At 47.2% G+C, this 23,331-nt stretch overlaps 3 protein-coding genes across 3 annotated transcripts in view; all 3 read right to left on the bottom strand.

The window, feature by feature from the left end:
- The window catches only part of LOC130472681 (zinc finger protein 620-like), a 36,053-nt gene extending 33,792 nt beyond the window's left edge, over positions 1-2,261 (bottom strand). The window contains exons 1-2 of the mRNA XM_056844087.1: positions 2,247-2,261; positions 680-806 (exon numbers count right to left, since the gene is read on the bottom strand). Of these exons, the coding sequence (XP_056700065.1) occupies positions 680-806; positions 2,247-2,261 (142 nt within the window). The remainder of the gene's footprint in view (positions 1-679; positions 807-2,246) is intronic.
- A 3,331-nt stretch (positions 2,262-5,592) lies between these two features.
- On the bottom strand, positions 5,593-6,961 carry LOC130472671 (zinc finger protein 345-like). The gene is made up of 2 exons (XM_056844076.1): positions 6,776-6,961; positions 5,593-6,282 (listed from the first exon to the last, which is right to left on the bottom strand). The coding sequence occupies exons 1-2, from the start codon at positions 6,959-6,961 to the stop codon at positions 5,593-5,595; spliced, it is 876 nt and encodes a 291-aa protein (XP_056700054.1).
- A 3,789-nt stretch (positions 6,962-10,750) lies between these two features.
- On the bottom strand, positions 10,751-14,551 carry LOC130472661 (zinc finger protein 501-like). Its single transcript, XM_056844064.1, has 3 exons — positions 14,545-14,551; positions 12,239-13,258; positions 10,751-10,785 (listed from the first exon to the last, which is right to left on the bottom strand). The coding sequence occupies exons 1-3, from the start codon at positions 14,549-14,551 to the stop codon at positions 10,751-10,753; spliced, it is 1,062 nt and encodes a 353-aa protein (XP_056700042.1).
- Positions 14,552-23,331: the final 8,780 nt, after the last annotated feature.

The following is a 23,331-nucleotide window of genomic DNA, read 5'->3' as shown; positions in this document are numbered from 1 at the left end:
TTCACCTGTCCATCGAAGAGGGGAAGAGGGTGCAGATCCTGCTGCGTGCAGGCAAGCGAGAAACTGAGACAAAGCTCAAAAAGACCTTGGCACGCGCCTTTAGCCTGCAATAGACAAACGGCTTGCAAGCTCCCTGCCTCTAGGGAAGGCTTTTCCACGCTTACCTCTCTGCTGAGGAATCCCCACCATACAAACATTCCCAGCAACCTTATTGGTCTGGTAGAGCCCTGTTCCCCTACGCACTGCAGAGGATTGTGGGCCAACACTCAAGAGTGTGGGGGGGGAGGTAGTTGTGAAATTCCTGCATTGTGCAGGGGGTTGGACTAGATTACCCTGGTGGTCCCTTCCAAATCTTTGATTCTATTCTTATCCAGGCCAGTTAGAGCCCTGAGGGGAACAACTGGGTGGCATCGTGTCCCACATCAACCCAGACCAGGCCCTAAAACACCCCCCCCCACCGCGCCAGAGCACAACACAGGGTATGGTCAGCGAACAGTGGGCAAGGAACTTTGTCTGCCATGTCTGATCTTTTCACTGATAAGCTTCCAAAGGACCCCAGAGTGGCCCAGAGCAGTTTGATGGGGAAAGCAAAGGAAACTGTCTTGCCACATTGGATATTGAGGCCTGACCCTGGTGGGAATCCATGGGCCCAGGAAATGAGTAAGTTAGGGACTCTTACCCAGGGAGGCCACGGCGCTGTAGTTCTCCTGCATGACCTCCTCATAGAGGGCTCTTTGCTCTGGATCCAGCAGGGCCCACTCCCCTTCTGTGAAATACACGGCCACATCTTCAAAACTCACGGGCTCCTGAAAAAGAGAGAACAATTGTCCAAGGTCGCCCCAAGAGTGAAAAGGGAAAGGATGGACACGAAGGCAGGGGCATCTGGGTGTGTGTGTGGTGTGGCAGTAAAACAAGCAGGTCCCAGACCTTCATGCAACCAGAATATATTATAAACCCTACGTGATTTTGAGGCACAGACAGAGTTCTCTTGACTCCGTAGTCTTGAACAAAAACGTGCCTATCAGCATGAGCGGTGCCATTTTTTTCTTGCTAAAAGCTAAGAAGGAACTTTTGTACCTGCCTGAAGAGTTAGCAGAACGATAGGAAGCTGCTTATTAGAAGTTAAGGCCACAAATCCATTGTAGGCCATTACCTAGGGAAGTGAGTCCTGGCAGACAAATGGATGCATTGCATTGCTGTTAGTGGTGGGAAAGGAGAGGATGTAACAACGATGTAAAAAAGGGGTATAAACACATGTCTCAGAGGGGTGGGACTCACAAGAATAGTTAGGAAGAATTATTTGACCACGGCACAATAAAGTTGGATAGTAAACCCCTTGTAGGGACCCAAGATTTTCGCCCTCAGTCTGAATTCTCTCCCTGCAGATTGGATGCATGGCGTTGCTGTGCTCTGTTAGTGGTGGGAAAGGAGATGACGTAAGTGTGAGGGTCTGCATGTCTCTGTCTACTGGTCCCAGTCTCCCCCCCCCTCCTTTGAAGTCGTAAAAGCAGTTCACACCGTTTGGCATTTCCTGGATTCAGGCGCCATATCTGTCAGGCCTTGGCTGGAATGCCTCCCCTGTAACATATGCCTCCCCTGCTGTGCTTTGATTCACTCCCTCTTGCCAGATTCGGCCTTGGAGACCAGATAGCCCTAACAAGCCCTCTGGGGTCGATTGATGTCTGTATTGTACCCATCTATCTTGTAGCTTCCCATAACATAGGTGTAAACTTTGTTGCCCTGTAGGGGATATAATTCTGTAGCTTTGGAGTCTTGCTCACTTGCAACTTAATGTGAGAGTTCCCAACCGGCCTGTGCAAACTCCATAAAATCACTTGCTCAGACGTTGATGCAGAAACAAGGAGTTTATTGAAGGCTTCAGACAGTATAGGCCAAACACGAGTAAAAGTTGCAAGTGAGCAAGACTCCAAAGTCGGCCAGTCCCGCAAGAGCCGCCTTCAAACCGGGTCTTCGGTCTGCAATTTAAACTGGCGGCTTGAGGGCTGAATTTCAACGCATTGCGGCCCCCGGGGCCGGTTTGCAGCGCCCGACCTCAGTCCCGGAGCACATTCAACAAGCCCACAAGGGCAGGGGGCTCCTGAGCATACGCAGAATGCACCCTCTGCACAGCTCCCCAGCCCTGGCTTTAAGGGACGGGCCCAAGCAGAAAAGGAGTAAATCAGGAGGGGAGGGGAGGGGCACCTCCCGGCACAAAAGGAGGGGGGGGCGCGGAGGGAAGCGCTTACCGAGCCACGAGGCATGTCTCCCCGCCTCCTCCAAACAGGCCCGGCTTCAGAGCCCCCCTTCCTCCCCGCTTAACGGGGGGCGAAGTGGGGTGGTGCAGCCAAGCGACCTCTCCGGCAGGCAGCCCCCCTGCTCCGGCTCCTGCCCCGCAGCCCCGCCAGACGGTCCCACAAGGGCCACCCCCGCGACCACCCCCCTCCTTTCCCTCCCTTGCAAAGGGCAGCTCCGCGGCTGCAGATTCCAGCTGCAGAGGGGAGGGGGGAGGCGGACTGCACCACTGGAGACTGCAGGGGGGGGAGGCTTTTTCTCTACGTTGAATAAAACTGCATGCAAACCCACGCCAACCAACACGGGAAAAGGAAAAGTCCGGGGGAAGTTCCTCGTCTATTCCGCTACTGTCTGTAGGTGGCTTTCGGGACCCATGGGATTAGTTGTTGGCTTCATTTATATCCCCCCCCCCCTTGGCGGAGACTGGCCTCCGAGGAGCCTCCTTTTCGGAGGGGGGTTCAAAAGGCAGGTTCCACCCAAGAGAAATCGCACGGGAATTACCGTGATCATTGGGCGCTGAGAACTTCTGCCTGGAAGGAAAAGTTCTGCCTGCCTGACGCAGCGCTCTTTTCTGAGATCCTCCCCCCCCCTCCATCTCAATACATCAGCATTACTTTTTTTAAAAAAAATTTTTATTAGTTTTTAGGATGCAGAATTTTAAAAAAGTGGGGGGAGATTAAAGGGAAAAAAAAGGAAAAGGTCGTATTACACGTGCGCACCCTGCAACCCATCTTCAGTTTGAAGCCATACAAAATGAAACTTCTCATTTACATCAAACGTTTTCCTACTATAAACCATCAACCATCCTAAGCTCGTCAAGTTATTGCTGCTTTATATCGATTGCTATACTTCTACACTTAACTGTAACTTACATACAACACTATTCATAATGGTATTATGAACAAATCTTTGTGTTTCAACTCCTGTGCCGGTACTGTTTGTTGTTCAAGCTTCTCTTCTAGTTTCTGGTGTTTTTGCTGTAGAATTTTTATTTCTTTTGCATTGTCATCAATCTTTTTCTCAAACCTTTGCAAGGAAACAAATTCTGAATGCTTTGTTTTGTGTCTTCTTGTCTTTTTTTGTTCTCTTCGCTAAGTTGTATTATTAAGGTCTTGAGTTCTTGCATTTGCGATTCTTCTTCTTGATTTTTGGTCTTCCTTTTCAGTTTAGGCATTTCTGCTGAGCTGACTCTTTGATATTGTGTAGACTCAGGCGATGATGACAAGATTTTAGATGAGATTAAACGCTTCTTAGATTGTTGTAAATACTTTTTCATAAGCCAAAACAATAAATTTTGTACTTCTACTTATCAAGTCTACCCCAGCAGCCTAACAGATATACAATTTGAAATCAACCACAAATGAGATTAGTTCTAATTCATCAAATGATCAGTTAACAAAGAATCAGTCAATTGAGAGGCACTTGATGTCAATTACCACAGTCAACCTAACAATTACATGATTTAAATAAGTCAAAATTAAAATTGGAATTAATTTCTAATTCATCCAATGAACAGTCTAAAAACAGAATCAATACCTAATATATCAGCAATAAAAACTTTTAAAATTCAGATATCAAATCTTCAGTGCATCAATTTATAAAATTAATAGTCAAAATCAATATTTACATGATCTGGACATTATACTTTTGTTGATGCAGCCCAAGATTGCATTTGCCTTTTTAGCTACCGCATCACACTGCTGACTCATGTTCAGTGTTTGGTCTACTAAGACCCCAAGATCCTTTTCGCACACCCTACTGCTGAGACAAGTCTCCCCCACACTATAATTATGCATTTGATTTTTTCCTACCTAAATGCAGAACATTACATTTATCTCTGTTGAAATGCATTTTATTCGTTTTCGCCCAAATCTTCAGCCTGTCAAGATCAGCCTGTATCCTGGCTGTCTTCTACCGTATTTGCTACCCCTCCCAATTTAGTATCATCTGCACATTTAATAAGCATCCCCTCTATTCCTTCATCCAAATCATTTATAAAGATATTGAACAACACAGGGCCCAGGACAGATTCCTGAGGCATTCCGCTAGTCACTCCTGTCCAAGTAGATGAGGAACAATTAACAAGCACTCTTTGGGTGCGATCTGTCAACCAATTTCAGATCCAACTAACAGTAACAGGATCTAAATCACATTTTCCCAATTTGTCAACAAAAATATTATGAGGAACCTTATCAAAAGCCTTACTGAAATCTAGATAAACTATGTCTACAGCATTCCCCTGATCCAGCAAGGTAGTATCTTTCTCAAAAAAGGAGATAAGATTAGTCTGACATGACTTGTTCTTGAGAAACCTGTGCTGGCTTTTAGTAATCAGTGGCAGCAAGTTCCACAGTTTTCATAGATGCCACTCCGGGGGGCCAGGAAAGACGTTTCTTAATCTGCTTTTGGCTACAGCTTGCCAAAACAGGATGATCATTCTGGCTGCTGCTTCATCAGCAATTGCTGCAATGCTTTCTGCAAGAGACAGAACGGCTTTCAGTAATCATACTTCCATTGAATACACAAAATAACACTAGTGTAGGATGAGTGCACTGTGCCTCACAAGCCTGCTTTAGAAACTTTAGACCACTATTTTCCCTAATTAACTGCTATTTAATATTAATTTCCCTAATTAAATGCTATTTAACATTTGTCATTTAATTCTTCATTTGTTGTTAATTGTTGATTCTTCACTATATACACATATAAAATGGTTACATCATGTTATATACCCAAAACATGTAGTATTTGTCTGAATTTCTTAATAAAACTAATTAAAATGCAAATCCTACATTTCTGGTTGATCTCTTTGACAGAATAGTTTTTTGTGTGTGTGTTTTCTGTCAAACAAAATATATTTAAAATACTCTGCTTTGGGGATTAGCCCATGGAATATGCAGAGGGGGAGAGCCCCTACAAAATAATATTGGGGTGGGCACAGAAAGCTATGGGTTGGTGTGCAAAGGAAGCTGGGACAGGCCCATAGAAATTAAGAAGGGAATATCAGCCCTGTTGTTGAAGGAAACTGAGTTGGGCTGAGAGCATCTGCTTGGCATGCAGAAGGTCCCAGGTTCAATCCCTGGCATCTCCAGTTAAAGAGACAAGGTCATTAGGTGACACCCTGCCTGAGGCCCTGGAAAACCGCTGCTGGTCTGAGTAGACAATACTGACTTTGATGGACCAAGGGTCTGGTTCAGTATAAGGCAGCTTCATTTGTTCATGCATTCAACAGACTTTTCAACCCATAATTATGCCCTCACAGCAAAGATTCCCTTTCATCCTATTTTTCCAATGCTTCCCTTACCATCTGTGTGTTTTCTCATGTGCAGCCAGATGTGCTTTCTTCACAAACTTCTTCCCACACCATGCACACTGAAAAGGTTTTTCCTGTGTGTGGACTTTTTCCCATTGGGTCAAGTCAGTGCTCTTTCTGGAACCTCCCCCCTCATCTGAGCATTTAGATGGTTTCTCACCTGTGTGGATTTTATGGTGGTTTATGAGGCCTGAACTATTAATAAAGCTTTTGCCACACTCCATGCATTTAAACGGCTTCTCTCCAGTGTGTCCTTTTTCATGTACCCGCAGGGCTGCTTTGGTATGGAACCTCTTCCCACAATCCAGACACTGGTATGGCTTCTCTCCTGTGTGGATTCTTTGATGTTGCTCTTGACTGCGCTTTGAGGCAAAGCTTTTCCCACACTCCAAGCATTTATAGGGAGTTTCACCTGTGTGGATCTCCTGATGTCTCAGCAAGCACAAAGGATTGTTGAAGCTTTTCCCACACTCTGAACACTCAAGGGATTCCTTTCCTGGGTGGAATTTTTCATGCTCAACAAAATGTGATCTCTGCCTGAATCTCTTCCCGCAGAGCGAGCATTTGTACGGTTTCTCTCCTGTGTGAACTCTCATGTGTTGATGGAGGCTCGATTTTACACTGAAGCTCTTCTCGCACTCTGAACAAGAGTACGGTTTCTCTCCTGTGTGGATTCTCTCATGTCGAATAAGATCAGCTTTTGTTATAAAACCTTTCCCACATTCTAGACAATTGAACACTTTCTCTCTTTTGTGGAATCTCTCATGCTGAGTCAGTATTTTTCTCTGATCAAAGCCCTTCCCACAATCTGGCAAAAGCAGATTTAGAAACTTTCGCCAAGCTACCTTGTTGAACACACATGAACACATGAAGCTGCCTTATACTGAATCAGACCCTCGGTCCATCCAAGTCAGTACTGTCTAAGTCCGGCTTGGCTCTCCAGGGTCTCAGGCAGAGGTCTTTCCCATCACCTTCTTGCCTAGTCCCTTTAACTGGAGATGCCGGGGACTGAACCTGGGACCTTCTGCATGCCAAGCAGATGCTCCACAAACTGAGCCATGGCCCCTTCCCTTGTTAATTCTGCTCCTGAGTTTCTCGCCGATGAGGATAGGTTACGCCAGACTTTCCTGTGTTTTGACTCAGCCTCTCTCTCTCTGCAGCCCTCAGTACCTGCTGGATTTGAACGCGTGGGTGGAGGAGCTGCCCGATCCCAGAAACTGCGGGGCCACCAAGAATCGCAACAGCTGCATTGACCTCCAGTCTTTTATGAGCTCCTTTGCTGAGAACGGCTGCCGCATCTGAGCCAAAGGACTGGCTCAGAACCTCATATGTGCCTGTGTGCTTTCTCCCACTCATCACTCGCAACTTTCTCTGGGAATGGAGCTATCAGTGCCCCAGTGCCTTAATTCTTGTTATTGCACCTCACACACACATGAATCTGCCTTACACTGCATCAGACCCTAAGTCCATCAAAGTCAGTATTGTCTACTCAGACCGGCAGCGGCTCTCCAGGGTCTTGGGCGGAGGTCTTTCACATCACATACTTGCCTAGTCCCTTTAACCGTAGATGCCCGGGATTGAGCCTGGGACCTTCTTCATGCCAAGCGGATGCTCTAAAAACTGAGCCACAGCCCCTCCACTAAAGCATCTCCCCTGTTGCTTTGCATTTGAGGGATTCGAGAACATAAAGCCCTGCTGAATCAGACCAAGGAGGGGCATTCAGTTGCCAATAGGATGGTTATAAGTGGAGCATGGACACTACAGCCTTCTCCTGTCATTTGGCTCCCAGCCTTTGTACATTTAGGCATCGTGGCCAACAGACCTGACCTCTCGAACTTCACCTTTCAGCCGCCTCTCTCTGCACGCAGCCTGTCTTACCGTGGGCTAATATCATAAGTGAAGCGTACCCCCTTTACATAATTCTTGCACCTCTGCATTAACGTCAATTGTCCTACAATAAACATGGTCTGATTTTTATGCTCTCAACTGTGGCCATTATTTCCTAGTGTCAGAGGGTCTGCCTGCCGCTAACGTGCATCTTTAAAACTGCGTCTGCTCCCAGAAACTTGAGAGAAATAGTTTTTACTTGGGGGGGGGGGGAATGAGGTCTCATCAAAGCACACTTTGGCCAGCTGTGCGTGTGTGTTAAGTGCTGTCAAGTCGCTTTCGACTCCAGGCAACCCTATGAATCAATGTCCTCCAAAACGTCTATCGTTCTTGGCCAGCTGTACACCCACAAAAATTAGGTCGAGACATGAGTTACCACATATAAAAATCCAGGCGGATTGATCCACACCAAAACACTTTGATATCGCCCTTTGATCAAGAATAGCCAAGCAAAAGAGAGAAATGCCTCCTCCTCCATCTCTCGCTTCCTTCCCTGGCAGAAGCTGACAACTTAAGTTCTAATGTATTTGGCTAGAAGGAAATACTTACTTATTTAAAATATTCTTTATGTCGCCTTTCCACTTGACAATGTCCCCAAGGGGCCAAGGCAGCGGACATAAAAGCTGGGGGTATGCCAAATGAAACAAAAAGAGTCTTCTCCTGCTGGCAGAAGGCACAAAGAGAGAGGGAGAGACACACATCTCACCGGGGAAGGAGTTCCAGACTTTTGGTGCCACGAGCAAGAAGGCCCTTTCTTGGGCCTCTGATGGCGAGGGCAACTGAAGTAGGGCTTCCGAGGATGATCGGAATGAGCAGGTAGGTTCATATTGGAGAAGATGGTCCTTACGGCATGTTAGTCCCAGGCCATTCAGGGCTTTAAACGTCAATACCAGCACCTTGAATTGAGCCCTGAAGAATGTTGGAAGCCAGCATAGATAGAATAAGACGAATGGTATGGTCCCTATGACCCACTCCATTCTGTACCAACTGCAGCTTCCAGACTGTCATCAAGGTCAGCCCCATGCAGAGCACACTGGGGTAATCTAATCTAGATGCCACCAGGAAACATGCCACAAATCTGGATTTAGACCACCACACTCTATTTTAAGGATCTTTTGGGTGAAATGCAAGGCTGGAATGAAGATGGAGACGGGAAATTTGAGAAGGTTTGTTGACAGAAACCAACACTGGCACCTGTCGAAATACTAATCGGATTGTGAGATCCAACATTCGCATTAGGGGGGTAGTATAGGGAAACATTCTTTTTCTTCTGTGTCAATATAATCAACAGACTCATCTTGAAGCACCTGAAACCTGTTACTGGTATTACTTTCCAAAAGTAAAGAAATCTTCCAGCTAACTTTGTTTGGTAGAAGGGAGGTTGTCAGGGTCTGAGTCAAAAGGAAAACCTCTTTTCCTACTCATAAAGGTAAAGGTCCTAAAGCGGGTCAGTGCTTTTCAGTGCCTATGCTCTTAGAATCGACCCCTTCCTGAGAAGAAGTATGTTATCTTATTCAGTTAGATACCTACTAAGCAGGACTCAACTGCTTTCTTACCAGAGTAAGCTTTTTATTGAATTGCTTCAAAAATATGAAAAAAGATGTAAATGTATGTACAGTATATATAATATAGTATGTGTGCATGTAGATGGTAACAAAGTCTTTAAAATGTTACAAAGTTCAGATATTATGAGTCTTAAACATGTTCATGTATGCAAGCAATCTTAAACAATCTCTATACCTCTATATGAGAGTTTCAAACCTTAAAACAGTAATATTTCATTCAGAAAATATAAAAGTTACAGAAATCTTGTAAAAATGGTTAGTGCAGTGAGTAAGATCTGATTTAGTTAAAAGTATCTTAATTCAAAGTATCTAGAATATCATAAAATATATAGGCATACTTTACCCCTTTGTGAACTTCCCTAGTACAGCAGGACTAGAGAGATCTGAAAGTTCCCAATCTATGTTAAGGATGAATAGACCTTTAAGGTTCTATATGTGTTATTTTAGTCTTAAAATATCTTTGGTGTATGCAAAGGTTAGAGAAATCTCTGATTGTTCCATGAGTTCATGTAAGAACTGAAGTCTTTAGAGCATATTTTCAGTCCATGCCAGGACCAGGTTCATGAAACCATACAGAAATCTCTGAGTGTTCTCAGCCTATGAAAGGCCTCTGATCTATGCTAAGATAAGGGAGATCTGAATGTGTGCATGCCATCTTTAGCTTTGCCAGAACTAGAAAGCTCTGCAAAGCCTAAAGCTCTGTATAGGTGTGTAAGACCTTAGTCTGAGAGAAGTCTTAAGAACTTCCATGTCTATAAGGGCTGGATAGATTTTAGTGAACACTTCCCAATACATTCAAGTATTAAGGAGTTTTCAGTGCCTCCATACAAAGGATGGAGAGATCTATAGGACGTTCTTAGAACCTCCATGTCTACGCAAAGACTTGGAGAAATCTAAGCTCCTTCAGTCCATGAGGACCGGTAAGCTCCAAGAATCCACGCAAGGGTTGATGGACTCCAAGAGCTCCCATCTTATATGAAAGATGTGAAGTCTGTAGGTATTCAGTCCAGACACCCAGTCCTCGCAAGGGCTGGATATCTAGAGAGACTCCTCAGTTTAGGGAGTTCTCCAGTCTTATAGGAAGACTTGTAAATGTTGGAGAAATCTGTAAGTATTCAGAACACGCAAGGACTAAACACTTAGAGAGACTTTTTAGGCAAGAAAGTCTTAACCCATATGGAAGCTCTAAGAGCCTCAATCCATGCAAGAATCAAGGTCTGAGAGCCCACATCCCATGCAAGGGATGGAGAGATCCATTCAGGCCAGAGGGTACCAACCTGTTAGGAACTCTCTTGGCTAGGAAACTCCTCCTTTTATATCCTTCAAAATCAGTGTCTACTTGATCTTGAGAGAGTGTTTTTGCAAACCTGCACTTGAACTGTATGTTACCTGGGGCAGCAGTTCTTCTGCACTCACAAGGAACTGAAGCTGATGAGTTGTAGGCCTGCATCAAGTCGTCATAAATTTGGAGTAGTGTCACATGAACACATGAAGCTGCCCTCTACTGAATCAGACCCTTAGTCCATCAAAGTCAGTATTGTCTACTCAGACAGGCAGTGGCTCTCCAGGGTCTCAGGCAGAGAGATCTTTCACATCACCTACCTGACTAGTCCCTTTAATTGGAGATGCCGGGAATTGAACCTGGGGCCTTCTGCATGCCAAGCAGATGCTCGACCACTGAGCCACCCCCCCATCACCTGCTGGCATCTTCCTTCATGTCCAAACATGCTGCCCAAGGGAAAATATAACTGTACAACTTACTGGTTATGCTACTCATTGTTAGTTTGCAGAGAATCTCTAGAGTTTAGATAATGGTGCTATAATACTTAGTAGAGGAGATATATCCTTGGAAAACATCGGGAATATGGTAGAGAAGGTGAAAGATCTGCAGAACTCAGCTTTTCCAAAGGTACCACACTGTTATATGAATCCAATGTGCTTACATCAAAGGACCATTTTGGCACCTAGAAATGATGCTGTAGATGTGAGCCCCTATAAAAAAATATTGCGGTGGACACAGAAAGCTATGGGGTTGGTGAACAAAGCAAGCTGGGGCAGCCCATAGGAATTAAGAAGAGAATATCATCCCTGTTGTTGGAGGAAATTGAGCTGGGCAGAGCTTAACTCGCAGCACTCTTCAACACACAATTATCTATGACCTCACAGCAAAGATTCTCTTTCCACCTGTTTTTCTAACGCTGCCCTTATCCTCTGTGTGTTTTCTCATGTGCAGCCAGGTGCGTTTTCTTCGTAAACTTCTTCCCACACTGTAAACATTGAAAAGGTTTTTCCAGTGTGTGGACTCTCTCACATTGAGGCAGGTCAGTCCTCTTCCTGGAACCTTCCCCCTAATCTGAGCATTTAGATGCTTTCTTTCCTGTGTGGATTTTGTGGTGGCTTATGAGGCCTGAACTATTAATATAGCTTTTGCCGCATTCCATGCATTTAAATGGCTTCTCTCCAGTGTGTCCTTTTTCATGTACCTGCAGGGATGCTTTGAAACGGAACCTCTTCCCACAATCCAGACACTGGTATGGCTTCTCTCCTGTGTGGATTCTTTGATGTTGTTCTTGACTCCCCTTTGTAGTAAAGCTTTTCCCACATTCCAAGCATTTATAGGGGGTTTCACCTGTGTGGATCTTCTGATGTGTCAGCAAGCGTAAAGGATTGCTGAAGCTTTTCCCACACTCTGAACACTCATGGGATTCCTTTCCAGGGTGGAATTTCTCATGCTCAACAAGACACCGTCTGCGGCTGAATCTCTTCCCACAGAGTGAGCATTTGTACGGTTTCTCTCCTGTGTGGACTCTCATATGTTGAAGGAGGTTTGATTTTAGGCTGAAGCTCTTCTCGCACTCTGAACAAGAGTACGGTTTCTCTCCTGTGTGGATTCTCTTATGTCGAATAAGATCAGCTTTTGTTATACATCCTTTCCCACATTCTAGACAACTGAACACTCTCTCTCTTGTGTGGATTCTCTCATGCTGAGTCAGCATTTTTCTCTGATCAAAGCCCTTCCCACAATGTGAGCACCTAAATAGTTTCTCTCCTGTGTGTTTAGTTGTATGACGTTGAAGGGCTGAACTTTGACTGAAACTTTCCCCACAATCTGAGCACCGGTATTTATGCATTCTCTGCTCATGTTTAATACGAGAAACCCTATGACGGAAACGTTTGCCACATTCCAGGCACTCATATGGTTTGTCTTCTCGGTGGGTTCTCTTATGCATTGTAAAGCTTGAACTGCACCGAAAGTTTTTCCCACACTCCGTGCAGTGGTAAGGTTTCTCACCAGTGTGAATTCTCTCATGCAGTGTAAGGTCTGCCTTATTCCTCCAGCTTTTCCCACAATCTGAACACTTATACGGTTTCTCTCCTCCATGGATTTTCTTGTGCCTATTGAAGTTTGACAGGCAATTAAAGCTTCTCCCACAGTCTGAGCATTTATAAGGTTTGTCTCCCGTGTGGATTCTCTCATGAACGATAAGGTGCTCTCGCTCTCTGAAGCCCTTTCCACAGTGTGCGCATTTGAAGGGTTTCACTTGAGTGTGGGTTTTCGCGTGTCTGAGAAGATGCCCCTTATCACCAAACCTTTTCCCACACTTTGGACATGGATATGGTTTCTCTCCAGTGTGGACCTTTCTGTGATTTGTGAGGGCTCTAGCAGCTTTAAAACTTTTCCCACAATTGGAACATTTATAGGGTCTTTCTTCTGTGTGCACCCTCTGATGGCTAAAAAGGTTTGATCTAGAGCTGAAACTTCTCCCACAGACTGAACATGCATAGGGTTTCTCCCCTGTGTGGGTTCGCTCATGTATAACAAGCGGACCGTGATACTTGAAGCTTCTCCCACAGTTTGAGCATTGATATGGTTTTGCTGCTGCATGGGTTGTCTTGCTGGTGTGAAGAGAGGAGGTTCTTGCTTGATCTTTGAGTGGCTTCTGAGTCCCATCTTTGCGACTCCCCTCTCGGACTCGTTGTTCATAGAGGTCATCGTGGCTTTCCACGCAAAGGCTGCCTGTCTTCTGGGAACGTTTTCGTTGGGACCTCCCTGGCCTTCGCTGAGTCTCATACCGTCCCCCTTCCCGGTGATCCTGGGAAGTTCCCTCTTTGACCCTCTGCAATGCTGTCCCTTTTGGGGTCACCAGTGGAGCATTTTCTGCTGGCCGAGATTTCTCCTTCTCTTTTACTTGCTCAGCGCCTATTTGGGAGAAAAGTAACAAAGAACATAGTCACAGTTCTTCCCTTCCCGTCAGTAGGTAGCAGCTAAGGTCCAAATGTAGACATTAAAAGCAGGGAACCCACAAGGACTTCGGGGGTCACTTCATTTCCTCCTGTATCTCCTCCCCCACAATATTTCATCTTTCCCAGGTCTGGCCAACTTGCAAATGTTGTACGGTACAAACTACTCAGGGGAGTTGCATGTAGGGCCCCGGCAAGATGTGTGGCACCCAGTTACAGCCACCGCCACACCTGGGCTGATTCCACACTAGGGGACAGTCTGGTTGCTCATGCTGTTCTGTGTGAAATCAGCCTTGCAATGGAGATTCCAGACATTCCAGGTTAATCAATTGTCTTCTGATTATGAATTGTAGTTAACCCACTGTGTTCTCATGAAATTTATTTACTTACTTTATTTATACCCCACCTTTCTCCCCCATGGGGACCCAAAGCAGCTTACATCCTTCTCCTCTATTTTATCGTCACAACAACCCTGTGAGGTAGGTTGGGTTGAGAGTGCGTGACTGGCCCAACCTACCTCACAGGCAAGCTTCCATGGCACAAGTGAGGATTCGAACCTGGGCCTCCCAAACAGTAGTCTGACACTTTTAACTAATACACCATACAGGCTCAGCCCTCAGCCTACCCTGCTTTATTTACTTTATTTTGTCAGCCATGGTTATTGACGCATAGAAATAATACATCCCTGTTGTTGCAGGAAAGTGAGTATGACAAAGATGAACAACTCGCAACAGATAATAGATAATAATCTCACAGCAAAGATTCCATTTCAGCCTATTTTACGAATACTTCCCTTGTTGTCTGTGCGTTTTCTCATGTGCAGCCAGATATGTTTTCTTCATAAACTTCTTCCCACACCGTAAACATTGAAAAGGTTTTCTCTGTGTGTGGACTCTCTCACATGGGGGCAGGTCAGCCCTCTTTCTGGAACCTTCCCCCTCATCTCAACATTCAGATGGTTTCTTTCTTGTGCTGATTTTATAGTGGCTTATGAGGTCTGAACTACTAATATAGCTTTTGCCACACTCCATGCATTTATGGTTTATATATTTCCCGCATTTGCCTGACTGAACATCACATTGGTAAGTTTTAGACCTTGGGTAAAGAGAATATGCATTTACACATTTTTGTAGGCCTTGTTGCTGAACTGTTCACTTTTACTGGTTGTATCCAATGACTGCTTAAAGATACAAATTTTATTTTTCTGAAACTAGAGCTATTTGGTCTTTGCAACATCTGGCTCACCCAGCATGGTGTAGTAGTTAGGAGCAGCATGGACTGTAATCTGGAGAATCGGGTTTGATTCCCCGCTTGTCCAGCTGAAGCCTGCTGGATGACCTTGGGTTAGTCACAGTTCTCCCCAAACTCTCTCAGCCCCACCTACCTCACAAGGTGCCTGTTGTGTGGGGGTGGGAGGCAACTGTAAGCCACTTTGGGACTCCTTAATGGTTGAGAAAAGCAGGGTATAAAAAACAACCTTCTTCTTATCAAGCTATAAGAGAGAAACAGGGAGAGCCTGCCCAGCTGGAAATAGGTCTAATAAGCAAGACCCCCCCCCCACCTTCCCATGGTGGCTGAAATATGCACAAGATTCTGAATATGAAACTGGGGTCCTCCCGCAAGCCATCAGGCTGCAGTGCTTCTAATGGACTGCTGGTGGCAGCAGAGAGGAAACCCTCTTTGTGGTCGGGATAGAGCTGGAGGGATCCTCATTGAGATCCAGCAGCTTGACTCTTCACTCCGTGTGGTATGGACAAGAGCCTGTGGGGTGGTTTTACAACTAAAAGATACAACTAAACTCCGTTTTCCTCCCTGCCCCTCATCCCTTTGGTCGCTGTTATCGTTTTCATTGAAAGCTGAGCTGCAGAATTCCTTAACCAGGGCTCAGTTGTGAGAGAAGAAATCTCATGGGGGCGCAACCCTAAAGCAGCTGTTTGGCACATGGGGGACACGATTAATGTGGCCTGCCCCACATCACTGCCTCACAGATGCTGATAATATTAAACAGTATAGAGGTATATTAAAGCTAAAAACTGACTGTTTAAGAAATAAACAAATGGCCAGCTGGAAAAGGAAGTCCTTAATGGTGGCCTACAGGAATACAGTAGAAGGAAGTCCTTGTATGGTAGCCTGCAGGAATACAGTAAGGTCCTTGTATGGTAGCCTGCAGGAATACAGTAAGGAAATCCTTATATAGTACAAGTTTAGCTGTGGAAATCCGGCTAAGTTGAAATACAGTCACTTTTAACAGTATAAATATAGGCAAGGAAGAGCTAGAAGTTTAGATCTCTCTGAGTCTTTGACTTAAGAGAATCTCAAAGAAGATTGGCTTGGTATGTATTGATTTACTTATATACTATTCTAGATAGTGTGAATCAGATTCTTTTAACTAAATCAGACCTTTACTGTTATATTTTAAGTACTGAATTTTAAAACTAAATAGTATGTAGAACTTGCTTGCTTTACTGTATACATTGTTATTGCTTTTAAGACTTTGTAATACTTGCATATACACACATATATATATACACATTTATTTCATTGGAGCTAATCAATAAGAAGACTTACTTTTGTGAGTAAATAAGTTGAGTCCTGCTTAATAGGTGACGAACTGAATAAGAAAACATACCACTTCTCAGGAAGGGGTCGATTCTAAGAGCATAGTCAACTGAAACACACTGACCCGCTACATCATCTATAAACAATGGCTCAAAAGACAGTTGCCTCAGGTTTTTAACAAACAAGTGTCTTGTGTGACTTGATAATATCCTGAAATATATAGGTTCGTAATAAATGGCTGATCCTTGCTTCACATTCCTCTTCTCCAAGTATAGCTGAGGAGGTTTTACTGAAACATTTCAAGCAGGAGTCCCCAATTTTTTGATCCTCCCAGGGCCTTTGCTGGAAATGGCTGCCACAGGAGGCGGAGCCTAGCCTCTAACCATTTATGTGTGCATTTAGTACTGCTGGGGGGGGGGGGAGAGGAACTGAGCCAAACCAGCATCAGCAAGGGAAATCTCAGCCGGCCCTGCAGACTCCTTACCTGAGCTGGAGCCTGAAAACACCTGCCTCTCGGCGGTCTCTGGCGGATCAGGTAGCCAAATTACCTCCCCTCCTTCGAGACGAGAGATCAGGTCTGGCTTTGGAACTGGGTATCCTGCATTTCTGGCTGGAAGGAAACAGAAGAGAGGGTGAAGAGCACATACTGGGGCTCACAGCTGGTGAAGCCAATGATGATTTTCATCTGTCCATCGAAGAGGGAAACAGGGTGCCGATCCTGCTGTGCGTAGGCAAGCGATGAATTGAGACAAAAGCTCAGAAACACCACTCTGCTGGTTTTAATCTTGGCACACGTCTTCAGCGTGCAACAGACAAGTGGCTTGCAAGCTCCCTGTCCCTAGGGAAGGCTTTTCCACGCTGACCTCTCTGCTGAGGAATCCCCACCATATGAACATACTCAGCAACCTTATTGGTCTGGAGGAACCCTGTTCCCCTATGCGCTGCAGAGGTTTCTGGGCCAATTCTCAAGAGTGAATCCAGGCCACTTAGAGCACCGAGGAGAACAGCCGGGTGGCATCATGTCCCACACGAACCCAGACCGGGCCCTAAAACACACTCAGAGCTCTCCCCCACCCCTTGCCCCAGAGCACGACGCAGGGTACGATCAGTCAACAGCGGGCAAGCTGACTTTCAGGGAGCTTTGCCTGCCATGTCTGATCCTTTCACTGATAAGCTTCCAAAGGACCCCAGAGTGGCCCAGAGCCAGTTTGATGGGGAAAGAAAAGGAGACCGTCTTGCCACATTGGCCATTGAGGCCTGACCCTAGTGGGAATCCATGGGCCCAGGAAATGAGTAAGTTAAGGACCCTTACCCAGGGAGGCCACGGCGCTGTAGTTCTCCTGCATGACCTCCTCATAGAGGGCTCTTTGCTCTGGATCCAGCAGGGCCCACTCCTCTTCTGTGAAATACACGGCCACATCTTCAAAACTCACGGGGTCCTGAAAAAGAGAGAACAGTTGTTCAAGGTCGCCCCTGGGATCATCTCAGAAGGCCAGCAGAAGCTTTAGTCATGAGGTGTGTGCGGAAAAAACCCAGTCTGCAGCCAAAGCTGGCTGGACAGCCTGGGACTTCTTTGTTTAGGAAAAAGAAAAAGGCTAAGGGGAAGCCTGACAGAGGTTTATGGAGTGGAGGAAGTGGACAGAGGGGCTTTTTTCTCCCATAATACTACAACTCAGGAGCATCCAATGAGGCTGATAAGCGATAGATACAGGACAGACAAAAGGAAACACTACTTTAGTCATCGAGCAAGTAAACTGGGTGGAGAACCTTTTTTCCACCAAGGGCCATTTGGATATTTATAACATCATTCTTGAGCCATACAAAATTATCAACTTAAGAATTAGCCGACCAAGCCCCAAGCACAGGATGGTCTGTTGCACCGGCTGGGTGTAGCCGTTCAGCCACACGCCGGAGTTGCTCCTGCTCGGCATGGTCTGGTGGGATTCTACTACTGGATCCTTCTACCTCTGCCTGCAGGGATGAAATGAGGATACACTGGCTAAGAACTCCCCCCCACCCCGTGCATCCTGGCCCTGCCCCCTTTAACCTCTCCATTGTTGCCACTTCCACCCCCAGCCCTCTTGTAGTACAGAGGGAATATGTGTCTCCACGGGTGGGAAAGGGTTAATTGGGAGGTCCTAGCAGCTCCAAAACTAACGACTCTTCTGCAAGGGGGAAAAAGTTTCCTTTTCTTGGCAAAATAAACTCACATCCTTGAATAGAAGCTATTCTTGTCCGCCGGAGGGGGTGCATTGCCAGTCTTAGATCATTCTGAGCTAGAGATCTGCCAGGACCCATGAAGGGCCAGACCAAATGATTTAGCGGGCCTTAAATGGCCCCCGGGCCTGACGTTCCCCACCCCTGCTGTATATAGACCACTGGTGTGATCCAGCAGGGCATTTCATAGGGTCTTATGTAAATTAGGAAGTATCAGTGAGGGACTGCTGAAGAATACAACTGACATCTCCCCCCCTCCCCACAGGCCCAATATCAGCATATCCTGAGGTGGGGCAGTTATCAGGGCCCAGAGCTCCTGGCAGGGGCCACTGTCACCAACCCATGCCTGCACGCCTCCTGCCCCGTGCATAGTAGGCCATTACTCAGGCAAGCGAGTTTTGGTAGGTGATTGAATGCATTGAATTGCTATGCTACCTTAGTGGTGCAAAAACGCATGGTCACTTTAGCCTCCTTTATTCCGTTTCAGCCAGGATTCAGCCAGGATCGAACCCATGTATTTTCGCCGAACATGCGTTTGATCCTGTCAGGCCTTTGCTGGTAGCTGGAGTAAGGCTCTTGACATGAGTAGGCCAAGTCCTGGCTACATGACAAGCTTTTGGGTTCCCATGCCTGCAATCCCTGTGTACAGTTCTGCTTATCCTGTTTACCACAGATGTGCCAATGTTATGGCTTCCCTTCCTGGGAATCGCTTATCTCAGAATGGTTTCACTTTATTTTACTTTCTCAGCCTAGAATGCTTTTAAACTGTAACCTACATGCATAGAGTCATTAGCAGCCTTACCTGCGTGTAAGGCAGTCAACTTCTTCTATCTGTCTTTTTACATTGCTTAGGATCACCTGCCTGAGCGTGCGTGCTTAGGGGATGCTAGGGACAGACATCTGACAGATCCTGGCTAAAACAGGGAATAAAGGAGACTAAAGTGACCATGCGTTTTCACCCAATGTAACAATTATTTAAAGAGGGGTACAGATCTCAGAAGCTAAGCAGGGTCAGCCCTGGTTAGTATTTGGATGGGAGACCACCAAGGAATACCAGGGTTGCTGTGCAAAGGAAGGCACTGGTAAAACCACCTCTGTTAGTCTCTTGCCATGAAACCCCCCAAAAGGGGTTGATATAAGTTGGCTGCGACTTGACGGCACTTTACACACACACACAGGTACACGTAGAGCCTTGTGGCGCAGAGTGGTAAGCCGCAGTACTGCAGTCCAAGCTCTGCTCACGACCTGAGCTTGATCCCAACGGAAGTTGATTTCAAACCACCCCGTAAACAAAGTCTGTCTAGGAAACCTCGGGATGTGACCTCACCCGTTGGGTCAGGAATGACCTGGTGCTTGCACAGGGGACCTTTACCCTTTTTTATAGGTACATGTATTCAGACGGGTGGGACTCAAAATAATGCTTTGCGACTTCGTAGCTAGGAAGAGTTCTTTGGCCAGGGCACAATAAAGTTGTCTCAAAACTTTTACTGCTTCCAAGTAAGCGATTTGGATAAGAAACCCCTTGTGGGGGCCCAAGAATTTCACCATCGATTTGAATTCTCTCCCTGCAGACACTTCTGCTTTTCAATAAAGTGCCCCTGGCAGATTTGATCTAACTACAAGGTAAAGCTCTGCAGTGGAGCAAGGGAGTGGGGGGCAGAGGGGGGGGGCTTTGGGAGATCTCTGCTCCGAGCCTTTCTACACCGGCACTCATTTGCCACCGCATCAAAACATCTGCACATGGAAAGCAGGCTTGGGAGAAGCCTCCTTTCCCACTGGGGCAAATTTCACTGGGGCAAATTTACGCTCGTCCATAACAAACCAGACTTCAGCCTCGCTGTGATCATCAGCCCAGAGAGTCGCCCGACTGCAGCCCTGGGCTTTCCCCAGGGGCTTTCTAGCAAGTGGGGGGGGGGGCGACCCTCCCTGCAATCCGAAGCCGGCCAGCCCCGCCAGAGCCCCCCCGCTGGCTACAGCGGCGCCTTCCAAGCGGGTCTTCTTCGGTGTGCAGCTCAGACGGGCGCCTTTCGGGCTGAATTTCCCCGCATTTTGCAAAAGCCCCACCTCAGTCCTGGAGCGCAGGAGACCAGCCCACAACTGCAGGGGGCTCCTGAGCGTACGCAGAATGCGCCCTTGGCACAGCCCCCCGGCCCTTGCTTGAAGCCCAAGCAGAAAAGGAGTAAGTCGGGAGAGGGGAACCCCCCGGCACGAAAGGAGGCGGGGGGCGAAGCGCTTACCGAGGCGCCAGGCATGGGGCGCGCGTCTCCCCGCCGTCTCCAAAGGCGCCGGGCTTCAGAGCTCCCCCTTCCTTCCCGCATTTCGGGGGGCGAAGGGTGGGGGGCGGCCAAGCGACCTCTCCGGCAGGCAGCCCCGCTGCTCCGGCTCCTGCCCCGCAGCCCTGCGAGACGGTCCCAAGAGAGCCACCCCCTTCCCTCCCTTGCAAAGGGCAGCTCTGTAGCTGCCTGGGGAGGGGGGAGGGGGGAGAGGGACGGCACCACTGGAGACTGCAGGAGGTGGGGAAGGCTTTTTTCTTCTCTGCATTGAATAAAACTCCATGAAAACCGACACGGGAAAGAAGAAAAAGGCCGGGGGGTGTTCCTCGTCTAGTCCTCAAGAGCCGCTGCTGACTTTATGTGGCTTTCGTGACCCATGGGGTTATTGGTTTGCTTCTTTTATTAAACCCCCCCCCATGATGGAGCATTGTCTCCATGGATCCTCCTTTTCGGAGGGGGGGGTTCAACAAGTAGATGCCCTTTGGCCAAGAAAACCACGCGGGTCTGATCCTGAGCGCTACTGGATCCGCTACTGGATCTGCAAGACACGGAACCCTTCCTGGAGCCACAACTCTCCGCCAGCCGATTCCTTGCGGCGTCTGGGAAACTGCCGCTCCCTCCGTGCGCAGGATCAAGACTCCTTCCCCACGTCCTTTTCTTACCGGGTCTTTCCAGCCAGGCTGAAACCGGCTCAACTTAGGCTGGCAGTCGGGTGCTTTATATGAGGCACCCCACATGGCTTCGCCTGAGTCAAGCTTCACCCTGGGGGACCCTCAGCGGCTTACCTCCTCCTGGCCAGAAAGGTGGAGGCTGCGCCAGCAGGGAGTGGGGCAGTATATCCCCCTCCTTGACAACACAGACCTTCAGACAAGTTTTTGCCACCCAAGAGGCCGCCTCAAAGATGATGCTCAACAGAGTAAGAGTGTTGAGGAATCAGCAGTCACGGAGTCACCTCCAATGTGACAACATCTGGATTCCAGTCCAGCAGCACCTCAGAGACTTTTTGGGCTCTCAGCTTCCAGAGTCAAAGTTCCCTTCCCCAGATACGCGGAAAAGCTTCCTGGTCTCCAAGGCACTCCTTGACTCAAATCTCGCGGTCCTACTGCACATTGACATGGCTACCCTCTGAAAGCGCTATAAAAATCTGTTCGCTAGTGTGCTGCAAGTGTTTTCCATTTCAAATCAAGTCAGAATATAAAATCCAGAGAGTGAAATGATGTACTCTCCCTCACCCAAAGATCTGTCTCTCTCCCTCAGGGGTGTCCAAACTTTTTTTAAAGAGAGCCAGATTTGATGAAGTGAACATGCGTGAGGGCCAACCATTTTGCCTGACATTCTTAATTAAATTAATTAAATGCAAATTAACTATTTTATGCAAAGTTTATTGTCAATGGCATACTTATTATGCCCATGACTGCACCACAAAAACCATGGCTACATTCCTTCCTTTCCCCAAAGCCCCTTTCAGCTCACCGGATGCCCCCCAGCTTCTAAATCTCCAACCTTCCTTGTGTAGGGAGGGAGCAGGAACTCCCCCCCCCCCATTCATGTGCCTCTCTGGGACTGTCGACTCTCTCCCTTCAATCATGCCAGGGGTATTCTGTCCTCCCCTCATCTGAGCCAGGAAATAAACTGGTTTTCATTCTCATGGAGTCCAAGATTCAAACACTCTGACATCTCCCGTGCAGGGAGGAATGTGGAGTTTTCCTCCCCATGAGAGTCAGCGTGGTGTAGTGGTTAAGAGTGGTGGAGTCTGATCTGCAGAACCGGGTCTGATTCCCCCACTCCTCCACACGAGCGGTGGAGGTTAATCTGGTGAGCTGGATGTGTTTCTCCCGCTCCTACACACGAAGCCAGCTGGGTGACCTTGGGCTAGTCACAGCTCTCTCAGCCTTACCTACCTCTGAAGTGCCTATAAACTTCATTTATATGGGAAAACGTATATTCTTTCACATGTATGAACACACATAGAGTTATGAGGTGCTATGCCCAGGTATAGAGCATAGCAGCAGACACATATATATTCTGCACACACATGGAGGCTTTGAGAACGTTGGCATCCACAACTATAAGAAGCCAACAGATTACATACTTGCCTGGTACGGTCTTTCCCCAGTAAAGAAAAACAGTGTCTTACCTTCACTGTTAGGAATGTGGATCACAAGACCAAGTGCCTGCTTAGAGACAGCCTCGGGCAATATCTATAGGCTATTCTAATGAGATATTGGAGTAGACACCCAATCTACGCAGTTGTAACGCCCCTGACCAGAAGTGATAAAGGTTCTTGCAATCCTTTGTTCAGTGTGTGAAGTGTCCTGCGCATTTGGGGCAGTTCTCACCCGGTATGTATATTAGGCCTAATAAACAACTGCTTTAAACTTTCAACCTCCTACTGTGTTATTGTCATTGGGAATTAATACAATAATGCAGGCACATCACCTCACATGGTATCTGTTGTGGGGAGGGGAAGGGCGATTGCAAGCCACCCTTAAGTGGTAGAGAAAGTGGGCATATAAAAACCAACTCTTCTCTTCTTCTTTCCTTCTGACCTCTTTGCTCTCTGCTCGGGGTTTTGACCTCCGGAATGAACATGGGTGTCCTCTGCAGACTCGGCCCAGTCTGAACACACATCGTTTCCAAACACGATACATGCCAGGAGTCATTCATTTCCCCCACCCATCCCTTCTTTCGAAGCAGCCACTTGCCTTGGAGAGAACCTGCTGGGGGGTCTGACTCCAAACACTCCCTGCCCCCAAATCCAGCCCCCTCTCCCCCCTGCCTTTCCTTGACTCACAATCCCCCCCACCCAAGACCCATCCAGTCTCTCCCCTCCTCCCTCCCACCCACCCTGCAAATCTGGATCCCTCGTGAGACCTCTGCAATGCAGGGAAGGGGCTGCATCTCCCCCACCCCACCCCAGCCTTCTGCAGAGAGGAAGGAGGAAAGAGGAGAACCAGACAGAGAAGCCCCCCCACCCCCAGGC

The sequence above is a fragment of the Euleptes europaea genome, chromosome 1 (assembly GCF_029931775.1).
Source record: "Euleptes europaea isolate rEulEur1 chromosome 1, rEulEur1.hap1, whole genome shotgun sequence".
Lineage (NCBI taxonomy): Eukaryota > Metazoa > Chordata > Lepidosauria > Squamata > Sphaerodactylidae > Euleptes > Euleptes europaea.
The sequence above is the reverse complement of the archived record's forward strand: the minus strand, read 5'-3'. Positions and strand labels throughout refer to the sequence as shown.

Bases quoted from the DNA above. Each gene is read 5' to 3' on its own strand.
- LOC130472671 (XM_056844076.1), bottom strand. From the start codon at position 6,961: ATGAGTGGGAGAAAGCACACAGGCACATATGAGGTTCTGAGCCAGTCC. The intron at 6,283-6,775 runs GTACTGAGGGCT...ATTCGACATGAG, and splicing joins CACGCGTTCAAATCCAGCAG to AGAATCCACACAGGAGAGAA.
- LOC130472661 (XM_056844064.1), bottom strand. The intron at 10,786-12,238 runs GTGGCAAACGTT...TCCCTTGGGCAG, and splicing joins ACCATATGAGTGCCTGGAAT to CATGTTTGGACATGAAGGAA.